Source organism: Syngnathus scovelli, chromosome 10 (assembly GCF_024217435.2).
Source record: "Syngnathus scovelli strain Florida chromosome 10, RoL_Ssco_1.2, whole genome shotgun sequence".
NCBI lineage: Eukaryota > Metazoa > Chordata > Actinopteri > Syngnathiformes > Syngnathidae > Syngnathus > Syngnathus scovelli.
The window spans coordinates 4,095,987-4,115,904 of NC_090856.1; the positions used below are offsets into that span (position 1 = coordinate 4,095,987).

At 44.9% G+C, this 19,918-nt stretch overlaps 2 protein-coding genes and 1 long non-coding RNA gene across 17 annotated transcripts in view; 2 read left to right on the forward strand and 1 right to left on the reverse strand.

Annotated features, from left to right (window-relative positions):
* Nucleotides 1-563: 563 nt before the first annotated feature.
* The window catches only part of LOC137840677 (uncharacterized), a 90,708-nt gene continuing 71,353 nt past the window's right edge, over nt 564-19,918 (reverse strand). For 5 of the 14 annotated variants that reach the window (XR_011087572.1, XR_011087573.1, XR_011087570.1 and 2 more), the window contains 8 exons: nt 19,750-19,817; nt 11,847-11,932; nt 10,801-10,874; nt 6,774-6,866; nt 6,094-6,248; nt 5,917-6,015; nt 2,930-5,031; nt 2,072-2,323 (listed from right to left, as the gene is read on the reverse strand). This is a non-coding gene — a long non-coding RNA (uncharacterized lncRNA). Of the gene's footprint in view, nt 2,324-2,929; nt 5,032-5,916; nt 6,016-6,093; nt 6,249-6,773; nt 6,867-10,800; nt 10,875-11,846; nt 11,933-19,749; nt 19,818-19,918 lie in introns of all 14 variants that reach the window. The other 9 variants (XR_011087566.1, XR_011087565.1, XR_011087575.1 and 6 more) reach the window with 9 other exon arrangements.
* On the forward strand, nt 2,289-5,121 carry lpxn (leupaxin). Of its 2 annotated transcripts, XM_049724620.2 has the most exons (8): nt 2,289-2,393; nt 2,957-3,065; nt 3,235-3,325; nt 3,505-3,720; nt 3,787-3,960; nt 4,437-4,518; nt 4,600-4,748; nt 4,826-5,121. In XM_049724620.2, exons 1-8 carry the CDS (start codon nt 2,381-2,383, stop codon nt 5,090-5,092), a joined length of 1,101 nt encoding a protein of 366 aa, XP_049580577.1. In that variant the 5' UTR covers nt 2,289-2,380; the 3' UTR covers nt 5,093-5,121. The 2 variants fall into 2 exon arrangements, with proteins under 2 accessions (XP_049580577.1, XP_049580566.1); XM_049724609.2 differs by having other exon boundaries at nt 3,505-3,960.
* The window catches only part of trabd2b (TraB domain containing 2B), a 28,657-nt gene continuing 22,872 nt past the window's right edge, over nt 14,134-19,918 (forward strand). The window contains exons 1-2 of the mRNA XM_049724404.1: nt 14,134-14,528; nt 16,745-17,314. Coding sequence (XP_049580361.1) covers nt 14,415-14,528; nt 16,745-17,314 — 684 coding nt within the window. The 5' untranslated portion in view covers nt 14,134-14,414. The remainder of the gene's footprint in view (nt 14,529-16,744; nt 17,315-19,918) is intronic.

The window sequence follows — 19,918 nt, forward strand, 5'->3', positions numbered from 1 at the left end:
GTTAAGCTTTGACCATGTTTTTTCCCTAATGCAGTGGCCTGTTATTAGGTACACCTCATGGAAACTTCGATAGGTACACTACACGAGGTAAAAAAAAAAAAAAAAAATGAATAAGAAAGTGTAGTCAAGTGCCATACGTGAATTCGTACCTGTGTCTCCTGAACTAAAGGCAAGACTATCTCTGAAGCTTAAATGATACAGCAGTTATGTTTGTTTTGGATTCTCGGAATTTATCAACGGGAGGATTTCTCATACTTGCCAGCAGAGGGCGACACACGGTACACTTTCTCTATCTTATTGCCAAATTCCGGCAATCCAAAACGCGTCGTTGTATTTTTGTTTCTCGCAATATATTCTATTTTTGTTTTAGATAAAAACAAAAAAATCAAACCGCTCTTTAACTTTTTTTTTTTTTTAACTTCACCTTGCACACCTCGTTTGGGTCATAGTTGCCCATTCTTCCTTGCAGAGTTGTACAAGTTCAATCTAATTGTTGTCACTTTCTGTGAATAAAAATAAACTACAATAATGAAGTTAAATAATCAAGAACTCTCTTAAGTCAGTTTCAATTTTTGGACTTCTTTTAATTGTCGTTGAACAGTTGCAATGCAAGCATGCATATTTTGCGTTTTAATCGCAAACCTTTGCTTGGTTTCTCTTTTTGGCATCGAAACAAGTGGATGGCTTCAGTGGCGGGCGGAGTCACACCGGCTGGTAGCCAACAGTTCTCAGTGCCTCGTGGTGGTGCCGGTGGCGCTGCTACAGTTGCGGCTCAGCTGGGGGAAGCGGACGGCGGGCGTCCTGGACGGGCCCAGCCTGGGAGATTTTTTTAGGCCAGGCGTCAGTTGTGTAACCAGGCCACCCTGGCCTTGCCCACACGTGCATGTTCACATCCACACTTAAATGCATGGGCACAAGCAAAACGCATGCACACAATCTACTTTGAGACTGTAACCCTAGCTTTAAACCCAACTTTGAAACCATAACCCTAGCTTTAAAGCCTACTTTGAAACCCCAACCCTCGTATGAAACTCTACTTTGAAGGGTTTTTAATAAATACGTAACTTTTCTGCATTTGGCCGCGTTCTCCTCCAGCGGCTTTCTTTTTTTTTGTACCTTTCCGTACCGCCTTTCGTCTTTTTTTTTTTTACCACGTTCGAAGTCCATTATGCTCACTTGCACCGCTCGCTAGCTACACAGCAGCCGTCACTGCACCAACTCAGTGGCCTATGGGTAGAGTGTCCGCCCTGAGACTGGAAGGTCGTGGGTTCAAACCCCGGCCGGGTCATACCAAAGACTATAAAAATGGTACCCATTTCTTCCCTGCTTGGCACTCAGTGTAAGGGGTTGGAATGGGGCCCTAGATCACTAAATGATTCCCGTGCGGGGTACCGCTGCTGCTCACTGCTCCCCCACAACATTGATCAAAATCACACGGGGATGGGTTAAATGCAGAGGACAAATGCCACCATCATGTGTGCGTGACGATCATTGGGACTTTAACTTTAACATACGTAATATGCTCCTGGCCTGGTCAGTCCGGGGGTGGGCACAGGTTTCGGGCCGCCGCTGACTTATTGGGCACCTTGACGCACGGGAAGGGCGAGAAGACTTGTGGCTTTGTCACGGACGGCGAGGTGGGATCAAGACGAGGAGCCGATGGAGGAGAGGGACGGGGTGGACGGGAAGCGTGTCTGGTACAAACCTTGAACGAGTGGCCGGAAGTCAATTTTCTCTGCAGTAATATGTATTCGGGCCGCGTTTCTTTTAGTCATTGGATATTACTTTTGGAAGCAGTTGTTAATAATAAAAAAAACGACTAGTTTGATTTTAGTTTTAATTTTAAAAATATCAAAGTTGAAATACCGCTTGTGTTTTTCTCCTTTGTAAGAGCCAGAAGATATCACTAGCAGCATTTCTCATTCTGACCAGGAGATGGCGACAAAAGGATGTCTGGAGACAATACAGTGAGTGTGATGATCCATCAGCGTTCTAAATTCCGCTTACTGCACGCGTAGAGAAAACTCGTTACACCTCTGTTAATGAAATATATATAATAAAAGCTTATAAATAAACTTAAGTGTGATTTTATGTAAGTTTTCTCCACTTCAGCAAAACGGCGCTGCTATCCAGATGCTATTAATAACGTGACGCTAAAAGTTAACAAAAAATGGCACACATTGTAAAATCACACACACAAAATCCAAAAGATCATATGGCTGAGTTTAAATACAACAACAAAAAAAGTCTATATTCAGCAATATGTCAGAAATATCAACAGAGGAAGTGAAGATATGACTTGTGGTAACTTGAGTAACAGCAGCTGCAGGGAGGGAGAGAGAAAACAACAACAGTCAGACAAATTCATTCTGAGAGAAACATGGATGAACTTGGTAAGGCAACTTTTTGCAATCTATTTTCAGTGATTCTCAGATAAATCAGTTGAATTTGATTCTGAGGCAAAGTGATCTTATGTAGTCAGTTGTATCAGGATAAATTTAATGGTGCGCATTTGTGATCTAATCTGATTAAATCCCCCAAATGTGTCAAATCGTAGTTTTATTAGATATGCTCGCTTTTGGTTAAAATGGTGAGAGGCATTCTTTTTTTGTGGTTCTTTCCTGTATAATATTGAGCAACACGGAGAAGGGCAAAATATTCCAAACAGTTCATTTATTTTAAACTTATTTACACTTGAATAACAACTACAGCCGCACCTATCGTTAGGGTATTACCATCATTAATATGTGCGTGACTGCACTGAGATTGACTTGAATATTTTCAAATGGATTATTTCAGCAAATTTTACTTCTGTAAAAGTTCTAACATCACTTCCTGAGGAAACCCGTTTGCACACAATCTCAAACAGAAAAGACAGACACCTCTGCCATCTGAGAGTTTGACAGGAAACACAAAACACACCACTTACCGGCTAAACCTTCAATTTATGTTTTAGATTTGCTGTTGGAAGAGCTCGCCCTTAATCCGACTGCTTCAGAAGACAGTCGTGAAACCTTGAAGGAGTCGGCTGCCGTCAGCACCGGACCTAACCTAAAACTGCACAGGTTCACTCACTAAATGTTGCACAACTGAAACCTCCATAGTAATTTTCCTGATTTGCCAAAAATGGTCCCCTCCAGTGGTGGCATCCAAAACACATGTAAAAAGAAAGAAAGAAAAAAGCACATTGATTTATAAGACTTTGAACAACCAATCTTCTCGTGGGGTTTTTAGTGAGCCAGCTCTTCCCGAGGCAGCTTCCCAGGACTCACCCACCGTTGAACTGGACTCCGTTTTGCAAGATCTGTTGAGCCTGGCATCAGGGGTGAGTGTTGCCTCACCTTTTACCTTTCGACGTGGACCTTGCATGCTGAACTTGTGAACTTAACCACACTCACCAAGAGGGGGCAGCATTGTTCCAATTTGGACACTGAGGCCAACCCCACGTCATCATCTGACCTTTGAGCATGCAACCCAATGCCCAATGTCCTTATCTCCATTTAGGACACAGCACCTTCGCCGCTTCTACAGGAGCAGTCTGATGAGAAGAAAACAAAAGATGGTCAAGGGGATTTTGACTCCAAGGCTTCAGTCAAGAGCAAAGACTCAGACAGCATTGATGATCTTCTCGGAGGACTGAGCACTGACTTTGAAAAGATTGGAGTCAACACTGCAGCCAAGGGCCGCTGTGCCGCCTGCAACAAAGTGATTGTGGGAAAGGTACTCTTGATTTTTACTACTAAAATGTTTCTCCCTCACATACGGACCTCTTCCTGTCTTGCTCAGATGCTGGCGGCTTTAGGTAAAGTGTGGCACCCGCAGCACTTTGTGTGTGTGGCGTGTCAGGCGGAGCTGAGTACCACAGGCTACTTTGAGAGGGACGGACGCCCGTACTGCCGGGAAGACTACGAGAAGCTCTTTGCGCCGTGCTGCGCCTACTGCAAGGGGCCTATTGTTCAGGTAGGAGGCCTCCCATTCGTTTGCAGTCAAATATATTAAAGCAACCATGGGCAGGAATTCATCCATCCATCCATCAGGCCTTATTAGTAGACAAGTCAATTAGCATGTGCAAATCTACCATCTTATTGCTTTCAAAAATCTTCATATAAAAGCTAGCCCAGACTAAGATAAGCTAAATCAAGCCAACCCAAGCTAAGATAAACAAAGCTAAACTAAACCAATAACAGGCTATAGGCAAGATTATAAGATAAGACTTTTTTTTTATCCCAGGACTACAATGGCTAACACTACATAATCAATCTTAAATGTTAAGTAAACAGTACCTAATATTTTCCGTTCATCCCATCTATTTTTTTTTCAACGGCTTATCCTCAATAGGATAGCTCCCTACTGTAGACATACTGCATAGCAAAGTCAATCATTCCAACTGTATTACGGCAACCTAAAAAGTAATTTGTTGATATTTGATGTTACAGAACATCCTGACAGCTCTGGACCAGACCTGGCATCCGGATCACTTTTTCTGTGCACATTGTGGACATTTTTTTGGCGATGACGGTAACATAAAAAAAAACTTTGCAAGGGGCCTTTAAAAAAAAAAAAAAGTGCAATGAGCTCATTAGCAATGTGCGTTCAAAGGTTTCCTGGAGAAGGATGGGAAGCCTTATTGTTCCGCCGACTTCTACCGCCTCTTCGCCCCCAAGTGCGCAGGCTGTGGGGGGTCGGTGACGAAAAACTACCTGAGCGCAGCCAACGACACGTGGCATCCGGAATGCTTCGTCTGTGCGGTGAGCTCCTCATCCTCGCACCTAAAAAAAAAATTGCAACTCAAGTACAGAGCGTGAGTCCTTTTGTGTCCTTCCAGGACTGTCGGAAGCCCTTCTCCGGCAGCCGCTTCATGGAGCTGGACGGCCGCCCGCTGTGCCAAACGGACTTCCACTTGCGTCAAGGCACTTTGTGCGGCAGCTGCCGTCAGCCCATCGTGGGCCGCTGTATCTCAGCTCTGGACCGCAAGTTTCACCCGGAGCACTTTGTGTGTGCTTTTTGTCTGCGGCAGCTCAGCCAAGGAATCTTTCAGGAGCACAAAGGCAAACCATACTGCTTGACGTGCTTTAACAAACTCCTTGTGTGATGTATAAGAATATAAAAAGAGCAATGTTATTATAGTCTGTCACCATTTTTTTTTTTTTTTTAGAAACTGACTGACTTCTCTGGTACTGATTAACACATTTGTTCACTGTATTATGTTATTATTATTGATAAATGATAGTCTTGAAATTTCCCAATGTCCTCAAACACACCATTTAGGACATTGGTCAAAGCAAGTTTAATACCTGTCCGGTTCTCTTCACACTTAGCCCAAAATGTTTATACAGAAAGAAGGAAATAAAACGAGACTGTTAAACTCGGGAAGCGCTAAGTAACATGCTTGCATAAAACCAGCAAACTGCACTTTTATTAGCCTCAGGTCATTTTGAAACAACTTTCTTATCAACTGCGCCTTTAAGTTGACTAGCTGATTGTTTTGCTTCACTGCTAGACTGCAGTTGACCCTGTGCAGCCACGTTTGGTTAGCTGCGTGGTGCTTGGTTTGTGTTGGCGCTATGAGACGCTTTCCTTTGACTTTTCTCTGGACCGCTCGCACAGAATCGTCGTTTGGTGAGCGCTTGCTGGGGTGGCGGGCATTAATCATGCTGTCATCGCTCGCCTCTTATAGTCTGTATACGTCACATGAGCCTTTGCATCATGGAAGAAGTGTCAATGTGTCCTTAAGTGAAGGCCAGCCATCCAACTGGTGGACTGGTGGTTAGGGTTACGGTCAGAGTTTAGGTCGGTCAATGGTTAGGTTTTCGGGTGTTAAACATGGTTAAACCTTCCGCGAATCATAAATGTTTCTGTGCGAGTTCAAATGTGTTTAACCACAAATGAAAAAAAAAGTAACTTCCTTCCAACTACCTTGGAAATACAAATCCAGCCAGGGCGTGCTGGTCCACTTCGGCCGTGTTTTCTCTGGTGCCGACGCAGGTATCACACCTGATACCCTGACTGCTTCCTCTGTCCAAGAGAAACATCACGCTCCTCTTGGCCTTACACTAAGCGAGTCTTAGCCATCGCACGCACGCAGGTACTCACATTTTATCGCCTCTGTGCGCCCACTGATCTTTGAAGAAGTTTTTTTTTTCTTCATGAGTTACATGGAGTCGTCTCTCGAGGACCAACACGATGGGAGGGCCAAAACAGGTCCTGCCAATGTTCCTTGTTGGACCTTCAGGAGGAAAGCTAGAGCACTAGAGGAAAAGAATGGAAAGATGTCACCAAAGAAACGAGCACAGATTAAATTAGTGGCAATTTCTATGGGAGTATTGATCAGTTTATGTTGACAGCTAATGTTGACAGATGAGTGTGACTAACAAGCTAACATTTTAATCGGTGTCATTTGTAGCCGTGTATCCTCAAAATTCCACCGCGGTTCACCCATATGGTATTGGCTCGGACATGTTGGAACATCACGTTGCCCACAAAGCAAACTGGTTTGGGTTTCATGGGAAAGGAAGAAACAGTGAGCCGTGTTTTTTTTCCTTCTTCTTTCGAGCCACACTCCAAAAAATTAAACCTCAGATTTACTCAAAAAGCTTTCTTCAAGTGGTCCCACAAAACTACTTTGAGTAACTGTTAGTTTCTTAGTATTGACTGAACAGCATAGATGTACATAAACCAAGTTCCTTGAAGTTATATGAAGTAGTTAACCACTTAAGATAAAAAGGATGAGTTGGGAGTTTCTATACAGAATCAATTTCTCTTTCAACACTTACCATAAAATCTTATATCAATCTGTTTGGATCTTCATTGAGGTAGACAGCAAGTGCTTTCAAGGTGCATCTTCTCTTCATTGTCATTGTGTCATTCTGTAAACCATAACATAAACAAATATGAATTTCAAAAGTAAACCCGGGGTTAAGACAGAAGCATCTGAACCGGATCAGGTGTTACGTGGGGGTCATAGAAAGACAGTTTTGAGACTGGGACAAGGCCAGTTACAGATACGAGGCTTATCCAAATCCACTGCCTGTGTGGCCGCCATCATTATGGGATTTTCTTGAAACAGTAATGGTTCCTTGTAATAACGCCCAACAGAACTGATCGGCCTCTTGAGGTTTCAGCCGTCTTGTGGTTTGCTCAAGGCTGGGAAGAGGAAAGCCCGCAAGGCGAGGAGAAGGGCACCGCTAAGCATTTGATGGATTAGAGTTGCCCCAGAAGGAGTCACAAATACTGTGCTCTCATAAAACTAAGAGGCAGAGGTTCATCAAGTCGTTTGCTACATTGGTGTATCATTTTCAGAAGATGCAAAGTCGACAGATAAAAAAAAGAAAACAAATCACTTAGAGTAAATTTGGCCAGGTTATAAATCATTTTGGGCTTAACTGTAAATTTCTGTATCTGTACGGTAGCAAATCAAGCTAAAGAAACAGCAACGTTGGCATTATTCATTCATTTTTATCGCCTTCTGTGGAAATATTACACAGTCAAGTCTCCATTAAGGGATTAAAGCTCAAATTACCGCCTCTGTGGCTCATTTATGCTCCCAATCCAAGTTACTCGTTGATGTATCCGGTGATACGATAATAACATAAAATGCGAAACACATTTCAAAATAAGAAATTCTTCCCAGCATTGATGGACTGAGGTTTTTATTTTGATGATGTTTGATATTTTAACACATCAAAAATGTGAAGGACAACAGAGGAGGAGAAAATGGAGATGTAAATTTTCCCGAGTGATCAAACCGAGCGTGAGAACGTCTGCCATTGATACGGTGGTGTTTACGGAATTAAAAAAATGTTGAAACGTAATATCTCGCGCTGTGGTTGAGAAGCAAAACGTTGGCCTCCAAGTTCTGTATGGTGGCATTGAGATCAATTTAACTCACTTCACAACAATTCGCAGTGGAGAACAATGAGAATTACATGTTGTGTAATCAACCAAACCACCAAAGTTTAGCGCACAATAGCCTGCTAGCTTCATGCTAACAAAACACAAATCGGTGCCACTGTCTTGTAACACTCAAACTAAATCTAAAACAAGAACAAGCATTTTGTGAATGTAAACAAACCACATAACTCTTTGAAATGTTTGCTAGCTTAATGCTAACCAAAAAGCACCGGTCGAAACAAACCACGTTAGTTTTTGAAAAGATTGCTAGCTTAATGCTAACCGACAACAACTGGTTGTCTGGAACGGAATCATTTCAATTCATTTCAAAAGGGAAAAATGAAAAGTCATATCTCAAGGCACCACTGCAATTCATGACCTTTGGGCTATTTTGACTTTCGCATGCTAAATACATCCGGCAGCCGCTTGAATTTGTGGAAAAATGTGGTTTCCGAGCTTTCGAGAGACTTAAGTGCGACAAAACCAAACAACCGAACAGTGAAGTCTGTATCACGTACGCTCAGATTACTTAGTAAATGTTACTCTGTCAACTTTGGTGGAGAGCATGCGACCTCAAAACAGAATCCAGTCATTTGCGGGTGTGTGCAGCGTGATGAGTGAGGAGGGCTCGCTCTGAAACCGACTCACAATCACAGCGGTGCGCCAAATCCAGTCAAACGGACTTTCATAAATCAGCCCGCTGTCTCGCTGTACCGGCTGAAGAATTCGGAGCTCCCAAGAGTGTAATACATAGCGCCACCCTCTCAGTACAAATACTTAATTATAAAAAAACAAGGGGTCAATCGGGATACTAGTTATGATTGTTCTTTATGTGATGTGTTCATTTCATGACAGCGCTTTATAAATAAAAATATATCGATGTACATATAAGATGATGTGGATGGCAGTAATTCACGTTGAAAAGTTGTTTATGACTGCAACAAAGTTGAAGGCTATCACTATCTTGTGCAGTCTGTAAAAGTTCCATAAATATAATCCAATCCACATGCTCTTAAAAAGCAATTTGTGTGTGACACATTCGCAGATTTAATGCTCATTAAAAGGACGTAATCCAATCAAATGTAAACACATGAAGCATATTTTTGAAATGTCATGCAAATGCACAGTAGCTTGCTTGTGCATCCAGCGTACAGTCAAGTATGTGTGTGCCGATGAAGTTTGCGCATGTGCCTGAGCGGCAACCAGTGTATTAATGACTTCCCCGGTGGCGAATAAAAGCCGCTTGGTGGTTCTCCGCCTAGGCCCGAGCATCGGCGCGCCATCTGAACCATGTAATAATTCTACGAGGCCCTTGTGGAGACCGGAGAATGTCCGTAGTATTTTTTTCTGCGCTTAAATAGAAAGACAACAAATATTTAAAATTGGTGTTTTTTTTTTTTTTTGCATTTCCAAAAAGATATGAAATCTCAGTTTTTATATTTAGATGAATTTAAGAATAGGCCAAACCGTAAAGTGTCAAGTGGACGGTGACATCAGCACAACGCCTCGAGGCTAAAGCATATATAAATGTGCATAAAGTCCTTCTATTTTCTTTTGTCTGTGTCCCGGAGTACACATCACAGCCCAACACATGTTCCGGATCAGCTGAAGAAGCAGAAAATTACCTCACTTAGATCTTTCCTACGAGCGCTCTGTACGTGTGTGTGTGTGTGTGTGTGTGTGTTCTTTATTGGAGAGCCCTCCAGTCATACAAGGCGTGCTGTTTCATTTTTTTTCCCCCTCTCAGGACCTACGTTTGTTTTTACGGTGCCATAGAAGCCATGCTGCTGACTGTTGACGTGTTTCATCTGTGGATCTATGTTCATGTCCCTGTGTGTGTGTCTATGTGTGTGTAGCACGATTGAGCCAGACTGTTTCCTAACAGGCTGCGGGCCTGTTGACAGCCCTTCTGCTTCCTGTCAAGCACCAGAACAGCTCTATGTGTTGGTGAAGAGTAGATAGAAGAGGGATGCTCATATTGGAGAGAGTGTTTTGTGTGTGTGTGTGTGTGTGTGTGTGTGTGTGTGTGTGTGTGTGTTTATCCGAGTCCACAGCCAGGTTATTATTAGAAGCGGCGGCTTCAAAAGCTTCTCTGCCCACTTCTTATATAGAGCATCCATTACAGTCACTTGAAAGCAGCATTTGAATCAATGCATTATGTTCATATTCCAGGGAAATAGAGATTCAAAACTGGTCACAATTTTAGGGACACCTGCGCAAAGAGATTGTGATTAAAAATCGATAAAATTTTTAGAGCACGAGGGTAATACACTGATTATTTTATTTATTCTTTTAAATCACGATTTAACACTTACTAATGTAAAATATTTGATAATGTTCGATAATAAACCTTTTTTTTTAAATATTAAGTCACCGCAGACGAGCGTCTTTACATTTTCCCGTCGGCTCTCAATATTACCCGACGGCGACTATCGTCATACGTGTGTGTGAGCTTTGATGCCTCGCAGTCAGCATAGATGTGCTATAAAAGCTCTTTTCAATCAGATAATCTTCCAAAGAAGCATAAAGCCCGTCTTCAAAAGAAGTCCTGACTTTTGCATCTTACGGTCCGAGTCACATATGTGTGATTCAAGCAACACATGCTGTTCCTCTACTGCCCCGCCCACCTCAACCTCAGAAAAGAAAATCTTAATTTGCGACCGAAATGATCTTTTCACCGTATATACGTTTCCCATTTCCATATTATCATAAAATGGAAGGCCTCTATTGTCTGCCGCCATGTCTTGTCGAGAACATGATGATTCCGCCTGGTCTTATTCTCAACGAGGCAAAAGGTAGATTTGCTTAACAGCGGGATGAGCCTCGCCTTCATCCATCCACTTTGCTTCTCTTCAATGAGGCCGAGAGAGGCGAGAGCCTCTATGGTTATGGCATAATACAATTACTCACAATGGCCCGTGATCAGGAGGAGAGAGGATGCATCACGGGGCGCCCTCGCCGGACAGCTTTGATGTGATGCACTCCTGCGTGAAGAGAGGCTGTAAGTGAGTGATGAGGGGAAAAAGCGGGGAAAAAAAACACGATAATCACAATAGCTGATGACCGAGAGCTGCTCGGGCTGCTGGCATAGTGCTTGTAATAGTATGTTGATGTCCCACATAAAAATAATAAATCCTTGCTCTCTCTTTCTCTCTAAATGGTGAAGTGCCCCAGACACAACATAAGGAAATCTCATGCACAAAAAATACTAATTAAAGGCCATCAATTATTTTCTGCGTGCATTATATTGGGAAAAAATCTCTAGTGACATCATGGAAACCACCAAATCTGAAGAAAAACAACCAGTCAGGAGGTGCAAGTCAAGAGCAGTCTAACATGGCAGAAGGGTAAAAGGGGCGTTGGCGCCGATGTGGGAGTGAACACCGCCAATTTACTCAGCTGTGGTGTGTGACGTCTTGACATTTTGCTGACTGTGATGGCTATGCAACCAAGCTAGAAGCCAAAACGGATAACAGCAAACTAATCTGTGCATGCAACAACATTGTAGCTTAGCATGCTAGCCAGAGACTCAAATTTGTTTATATAAGCCAATTAAAAGTCACTATTCTATACTGCAGCCCCTTTAATTAGGTCATACATACTCACAATTGAAAACATGTCATGTGATTTTTGTGATTCCAAACCATGAGAAGAAAAAGTATCATGAGACCTTGCTTTCAAGGACCCCCCCCCATGTGACCCTTGTCACTTTATCTCTTCCCTGTCCTGCCTTTTGTCAAGTTGACCTCTGAGTGATGAAGATAGAGAGACAGGCATCCTGCGCGCATGTTGACATGCCCTGAGGGGCAATCCGATGCAGGGATCAGTGGTGAGAACCAAATCCAAATCTAATTGAGTCGATACAGGAAAGTAGTAATTGAGTCAATGCTTATGTCTGGGACAAGCTCGATTTGTTATGGAGGGAAATTCCGCAAATTTGGTCCCATTGTTGGTACCTGTCGGCAGCTGGTGGACACATTCGCTCCCATCCCGACACTGTCCTCCTCCTCCTCCTCCGCCACATCTTCTTTTCCCAAGCTATCTGAAAAAGAAAACCACAATAACATTTCACCGGAGACTCCGTCAATATTATTCTTTGACATCTTCAAAGCGGGACAGAGGATATTGGAGCCCAAAGCTGGAGACGGGTGGAGATAGAGAGGGGGAGTGGGTGTGCATGTGTGTGTGTGTTTTGTAAGTGAAAGAAGACAGAGCGGCTGTTCAGTTTGGCCATCCCGGTCCGTCTTACTTTCCCCCTCTCAAGTATGGCTGCCTGAAGCTATGAGCCCCTCCTTGGTATCCGTCATCTCCAGCGGTTCTTTGAAGCTATATCTTAGCACCCCTGGGGTCAACCACATATCCCGCTCCATCTATGCGATCCTCTGATGTCCACTAGGGGGCCCCGTGTCTTAAACAGTGTGTGATGCGGTTTTAAGGGGAACGCAAGAAGCACCTCTTTCATTACACGCTCATAGAAAAGTTGTGATTTCGGAGGCGGTGAGTTACTGTCGCATTTTTGAGGCGGGATTCCTGCTAGCTATCAGACAGACAGACAGGCAGCCACAAGGACAAACAGACTGGATCTTCACGGATGGGGCCACGTTGCATCCGCTCTCTGTCCGTTGACATAAAAGAGCAGGATTCTGCTGTCACAAAAAAAAAGATAGCTGATCGTTTTCAGGAGGTTTGGATTTTTGTAACAGAACAAAAAGCCAATCTGAAAGCTGCAGCTGTTGGACTTCTTACTTGCAGCAGGAAACAACCTCAAATCTCCACACTGGCTTCCTGTGAGTCAAAAAAATACATTTGAAACATAAATATATTGTAAGATCTTTGTGATACTTCCAGATCCCTCGGGTTATCCGGTGTTGGCTTATTAAATGTTTCCAGAACCAGAAGCAAACAAAGTGGAGCAGCATTTTTTTTTTTTATGCTCCTCAAATGTCCTGAACACCTGGGATTGTCTCAAACTTTGAATTTTGACTACAGCACACGGGAGAATAAGTGTCCACGTTTGAAGTTAATAGCGAACTTTAGTGGCTGGGCTGTTATTGTGCAGCATGCCGTAAGGTCCTGGAGCTGGTCCAGGAATCTCCCGCAGTCAGCAGCTGACTTTCTAACGGGCCAAGAATGCGCGCAAGCTCCTTCAAAGGAGCAAAGTGCGGTTGAAGAAGGTATACCCGATTCCGCAGGTGCCCACATTAGAGCCGCCGCAAAATGCTAACTGAAATCTCACACCTGAGCAACGGGACAAAGGATGACCAGAAAAGATGAGAACCAAAGCCGCAGGAGAATGCGCTCGACTTTCAGAAATGTCCCGATGAATGGTGCCTATGTAGAAAAAGACTCAAGGGTCAAAGGTCAGCGTTTCTTTTTGCCGGCGTGCGACTGTGTTAAAAGACAAGTCGGTCAACGGGCCGCTCGATGAAGACGCGGGGAGAACACGGCCCGGGACAAAGAAGTGCTTGTACCGTGTCCGTCAGCTTTCAGTCCACTGGGGGGGAGGAGGAGGGGGGGGGGGGTGTCCTGGGGGCCGCCGGTGTGAGGCCTCTCTGTGATAAATGTCCCCGCTACTTGACTCTGTCACCGGGCCCTCGGCTGGGACAATGGCGAGGGTCAAAGCGGAGCGAAAGGGGCCACTTTCCCTCTCCCTGTTTATTTCAAACGGGTCTGCTCCACATCAGGACTTTCCCGACTGGAAAGTAAACGAAACGCTTCTCGCTGTTGTCCTTACTCGAGCTTGCTTATTTGTGACCATTCATCATCGACGTAAAGACCCCAGCGGTCGCGCTCTCGTGCCGCCGGCCAGTCAAACACAAACGGACGGAGATGAATGCAAGGCTGCCGAGGAGGAAGCACACGACAGCGTATGATGTATGGTTCATTTACATTGGAAAAACAACTTGCCTTGCAATCAAATGGAAGCAAAATATCCCAGCAACTTCATATAATATGGATATAAAGAAGTACTGTGAAAAAAATTACATTTTGATTAATTAGTTCCAAAAATAATTTAATATTAATTACAGTACTTGTATGTGTTCACAAATCCCCCCCTTATTGAATATAAACTTGTACAAGTTGCATTTATGTTTGCAGAAAGCTTTGTGTAAACCTCAAAGTACCACATTGAGAGTTTACAGCAAGCCTGTCATCCCTCTCTTAACCTGTGCCCCCCCTCCCTCCCCTCCCTCCCTCCTTTCCAAAGAGGAGGAGGGGTGCACGCCACCTCCCACTCTCCCAGCGCAGAGACGCTCCAAACTTGTGGAGCGCACGGCGGAAACTTTCCAAAGACTCTCAACAGTGACTTGCTCTGCACCGAGAGGAGGAAGAGAGAGGACGAGACGCGCTTTGGGGGCGCCGCAAAGTGGTGGGGATGGCGAGGAGGCGCGATGCTTCCCCCGCCGCACGGTGAGGACGTGAAATAAAAAGTTTTGAAGGCGACGCTGACAGCGCAGGGAAAGGAGAGGAAAGAGGGATTACACCACAAGCTGCGTGTCGTGGTGTCACCTGGACAGGACAGCATGGTGTGTGTAACGGGGCTGGGCTGGGTGCTCCTGAGCGCGCTCTTGCACCCTGCGGCGCCCTGGGGCGCGCGGCCGGCCGGCAGACCGAGGCAGTGCGACCCGCCCCAGTCGGTGAGTGACTTTATTACATCGATGGTGATAATTACTGATGTCAAAATATTATGAGTTAATCAAACTGCCAGGAAGAAGTTATATCACAAGAAAAGTAGATATTAACAAATTAAAGTCATAGTAAATAGCTATGTCAAAAATAACCCAATATTGATTAAAAAAAATTGATCGATCTAAAAGTTGTGCAAAATTGACAGAGTAGGGGATCGGTTCATATTACGAGAATACAATTTGAGGATTGTAATTAAAAATAGAAAGTGTTTGATTATATGGGGAATAAAAATCTCCATTTGAAAATCATAGCGTATCAAGTCGAATTTTACTATTTTGACACTTGTTTTCCTTTTTTAGTTCATATTACAATAATTAAATCTTATGAAAATGTATGTAGGGCCGCAAGTATTGAAGTTGGACTATTCCTACACAATTATCAGAATTTTGTTTTTGTTTTTTTAAACCAATTTGTAATATATATAAGTAACCCTCCAAAAAAACAGCAACCACAAGTGCTCCTACTTCTGAACAGCGAGTCATTTTAATTAATAATAATAAAACCTGCATGTTTTTTATCTGTGTGTCTGTGAAATAAACATGTCACAATAAGAACATGCAACCAGGTGAAAGTTGTTGCCCATGCAGGAGTGCTTGCCAGTTTTAAAAGCTGTTTATGTGACAAGTGCAAGTGGGGAGGGGGAGGCGGGGCTTGACTTCATTCGGAACATGTTTGCTGATCTTCCAGCAGTGTGTGCATCACATTCCAGCTATGAATGGCTTCTTCAAAAGAAAAACAATATTTAGGAGATTTAGAGAAATCTCTGTATGCTCCATAAAAAAAAAAAGTCCCATTAGTCATTCCAGTGCAGCCGTGATAAAAAGACAACAAGTTTCTACAAATGGGCACAATTCATCCACGATTATGAGCTTGACGAGATGCTGCTCCATAACTTTACATGACTTCTAACGCAGCACGGCGCACTCTGGTTTGTGTTAAGAGTAATTACCGCCATAAAAAAAAAAAAAAAAGGGAGCCCAGCGCGTCAAGGCTCTGCCGAGAGGTCCAGCGCATAAGCTCACCACTTTTCCATGTCTTAAAGTCTTCGCTTGAATGTGCACGCTCTTTTCACTGCATGACATGATGACTAATGGCACGAACCAAAAAAATAAAAAGCCTTCCACTTTGTCTGAAAATGAAAATTCAATTAAAGTTCTATTTCTGCATATGCGCCACGAGGCACGACGGCGCTCTGGATTAAATAAAAGCGCCGTGGATTTATTTCGTCTGGACGGAAACTTTGCCAGATATTTCAATATGTTCATGTCACTTAATTTTGACGATAAAAAGCAAATTCCGCAAGACGATTTGACTTGACTGCCTCCCCTCCGACGACAAACTCGGCGTTGGCGGCGTGCTATGATTGGAACTGACGGAAACCTTGGTCAGATTTTTCAAGTCAACAAATTTCAAAGAATAACGTGAAATCCCGGCAGTGGGCTGGATCTCTCGAATGCCCGATGACATCGCGCCGCCTCGGCCAGACAGACGAAGGCCCAAAGTGACGATGATGCCAAAAGCAAAGTTGCAGCACATGCACTTGTGCGTAGCACTTAACAAGAACCATATTCAAAAAGCAAAATGGTATTACGCTGATTTCATTTGCTGTAACATAAGCGCTGCGAGTCCCAAACAATGCCGTCTTGTCGACATCGAGCCCCCCCCACCCACCCGTAGTGTCAGAAATGTCACAAAGCAAAGTCTCGCAGCGGGTTCCCGCTAAGGAACAGCCTCCTTTCAGCATTTTGGACTTTATGAGCTCCGCTCGGAAAGCTTCGAAAAGAGGCTTTGGCAAGTGAGCTGGACAATAAACGGAGCTCTGTTTACAACCAAGTGGGCCTCTCTAAACGCGGGCTGATGGGAAGTCATATCTAATTTGCATCCCCCGAAACGATATCTCAATCTTATGTAGGTTGATGAGCATGACGAGCAGGGGGCGGAGCTAGTAGGGCGTGTGACCATGGCAAAAAAAAAAAAAAATCCCATACAATACTTAAGTGTAATTGCGCATCCACACCAGTAGGTGGTGTGTGTGGCAAGGTTGGTAAAACATGACACTCATGACATTTTTCTGGGTACAATAATAAAGTGTAATTGCAGATCCACACCAGTAGGTGGTGTCTGGGGCAATTTTTCCATTTACATCATTCTGCTTGTTCCACAGCAAAGCAACATGAACTCTTTCCTGTGGAAAGTGAAGCGTGCCCCCCCGCAGCCGCCTTCCTACTTGTACGGCACCATCCACGTGCCTTACACCCGAGTGTGGGACTTCATCCCGGACGTCTCTAAGCGGGCCTTCCGCACTAGCCGCAATGTTTTCTTTGAGCTGGATCTGACCGACCCGCTCACTGTCTCCAAACTGACCAGCTGCCAGCTGCTCCCCCACGGGGAGAACCTCCAAACGCTGCTACCTCGAGACTTGTACCGCCGCCTCAAACGCCACCTGGACTACGTCAAGCACATGATGCCGTACTGGATGACGGCGGACCAGCGCGGCCGCGGCCTCTACGCCGACTACCTCTTCAACGCCATCGCCGGGAACTGGGAGAGGAAGAGGCCCGTGTGGGTGATGCTGATGGTCAACTCGCTGACCGAGTGGGACGTGAGGTCCAGGGGCACCCCGGTGCTGGACTTGTATTTGGCGCAGGAGGCAGAGAGGATGGGGAAAACCACAGGGGCGGTGGAGCGGGTGGAGGAGCAGTGTCACCCGCTCAATGGCCTCAACTTTTCTCAGGTAAGAAAAGATTTTACTTTTTGTACCTTCTTCAAGGATTTTGCAATGACCCGCTCGGCCATGAGATTGAACAAGGTGAGAAGAGCACAATGCTCTCGCTTCCATCGAGGCAGACACGTTCTGTTTTGCTATGCGGTGAACAACCACAAGATGACTGGAACAAACCCACATGGCCATGAGAATCACATCAATCTTTAATTAATCGTTTTGGGATGAACAAATTAAGAGGCGGGTGCATGAAATTAAATAATGAGCCACGCTAATCTGAAAATACTCTTCTCGTGGGAGGTCCCATAAAAATCAGCAATGAGCCTTGACAGAATGAGGAAGACGCTGCCACTCTAAATTTATGCTCTCCTTTGCTCTTTGATCTCCACGGAGGAGGAGAAATATCTCCGTCATGCGAGACTCGACATGTGCTTTGAGTCCATGCTATGTCCACACACATGCAAATCTCCATTTCGTAGGCAACTAGGGGCCTTCGCCGCCACGTGATAGGTCAAAGGGGGCCCTGGGGCTACTTTTAGGAACAAATGCACAGCTAGCATCTTCGCTTTCATTCGAACGTCCTAACGACGCTGTCACAGTGTATGGGCGCCCCTTGCGTGCCAGGGAGCTTTGTGGCTCTTTAAATAAACTGAGCAGTCATCGATGTTAGCATTTCCTTTTTCACCTGCGTTAGAATTAGATGCTAAAAGGCTTTGGCTTTGCAAAAAAAGCCCCAACTGGCTCCAGGTAAAGAAAAAAAAGATAAAACTATAGCTATATGACGAGCTGTGAGTCCTCGGTGATGCTAAGGTAACGTCCATACTAGCCGTTCTGCTAGCATAGCCGCAAACATGGCTGCTTTTGATGGGAAAGTCGCCCCTGCCAACATGGCCGACACGTTGACCCATGTTTTAGCCCACCCGGGCCCGTTTAATCTTTACACTGCGTGGATAAAAATGTTGCAACACTGGCCATCACACCTACAGGGAAAAAAAATAGAGGGGGGGAAAAAAAAAATGCTGAATTGGGGAGTCCACACTGTTCCGAGGTTCAGGGCAAATGACCAAAAACGTCTGGAAGATTTAGAAGTCGCGCATGGAGCCAAACCCTGATTGTTTAAATCAATGATTAAGAGGCACATCTCGGTACTTTTGTTAGATGTCATAAGTTGACAGGTTTTGGCAATTAGAATTCCCCAAACAACATGACTTGAATGACATTTCAAATGTTTCAGTGCCATGGAACATTTTCTTGAAGTTCCCGTCGCATCCAATCTGGTTTTCAGATATGTTTGAGCGAGCCCACTAGATATGGAAACTATTATTGTCAATTATAACAATTTGCAATTTAATCTGAACGTTATGATTGATCAGCTCCCCGTCTGCTTGGCTGTAGGAGCGGCAAAGTCGAAATGCGTACGTAGATGATAGATGTGAAGGCGCTGGGTGGGAAGTCAAGTGAGATGGAGAGCGACCGGGGCCTGTGTGGTCACCGCTTGAGTTAATCTGAAACATGAGCCACGTTAAAAAGGGAAATCCGCGTTGGGAACGCTTCCAAAGCCTGCCGGCCAACATGCTATTTGTTCCCAATAAAGGCAAGCTTACAATATCCTGTAGCTGACTTTTGCGAGAGGCTCTTTAGAAACAAGAGTCGTGGTCATTCATCATCCGTAAGCACCCGGGTCTGCGTTCTGACACCGGCGAGACCGAGCGCCGAGGCACCGGTGAGCTCACAGGAAGTTGTTTCTCCTCGCCGGCTTTGTTTGTAGCGGCGATAATAGCGACGAGTCGTCGGGGCGTCAAAGCGCTCATTGTGCTCTAATGACAGCTGCATGGGACCTGGAGATCACAGCGAGGTGTGGCTGTCTCATCACGCCGGAGCGACTTTGTAGAATGCGGAAACAATGGCAGGTCACGGCGCATGCTTCTCGTCTAGTCGCGGTGACGCTGATTTAGCCCGACGGTCGGGTTCTGCGCTCAGCTGTGAAGCCTGATGCTTAACACTCGCAAAAATAAAGGTCTACATAAGGAGAAGGTATCTCCAGGGTGGCTCCAGCCTGTGGGCCTCCTAGCAAATAAACACCCTTATTTATTATTTTCCCCGGGTCACGTTCCAAGCTGAGCCCACTGGCCCGTGTCGGAGAGAAAAAAAAAAAATTGCATCATATCCGTGGCGCCTGACTCCCGTGTAGGGGTTCAGGGGTCACGTGGGAGGTGGCAGCAGAGGGGCAGCAGAGCGCTAAGGAGACTGGCGGTCTGCCGGGGTCAGTCCGGCCGGCCGAGCGCGGAGGCCGACCTCGGAGCGAGTTTTACACCAGTTGGGACTTGAACAATCCGGGCTCATTGTTTTTACTAGACGGACGAGCAGCCGGATTATTACATCATTTAGGTGTACCTAATGAAGCGTCCAATGAATCAGGCCCCACAGAGGAAAAAAGGATTCCATACCTGAACTTCTGCTTCCTCTCCTTGCTCCATCATTCTGTCGGACATGTCCCGAGGCTGCTGTTGTCCTGCTGTTCACCCACGCACACACACGAAAATGAGGGATGACAGAGGAGAAGATTAGATTTAAAGTGTGCAGGCTTCCGTGCATCCTCTCTTTAAGCGGGACATC

Coding starts and splice junctions, on each gene's coding strand:
- lpxn (XM_049724609.2), top strand. Junction 3,066..3,234: donor CCTAACCTAAAACTGCACAG/GTTCACTCACTA, acceptor TGGGGTTTTTAG/TGAGCCAGCTCTTCCCGAGG. Junction 4,749..4,825: donor CGGAATGCTTCGTCTGTGCG/GTGAGCTCCTCA, acceptor GTGTCCTTCCAG/GACTGTCGGAAGCCCTTCTC.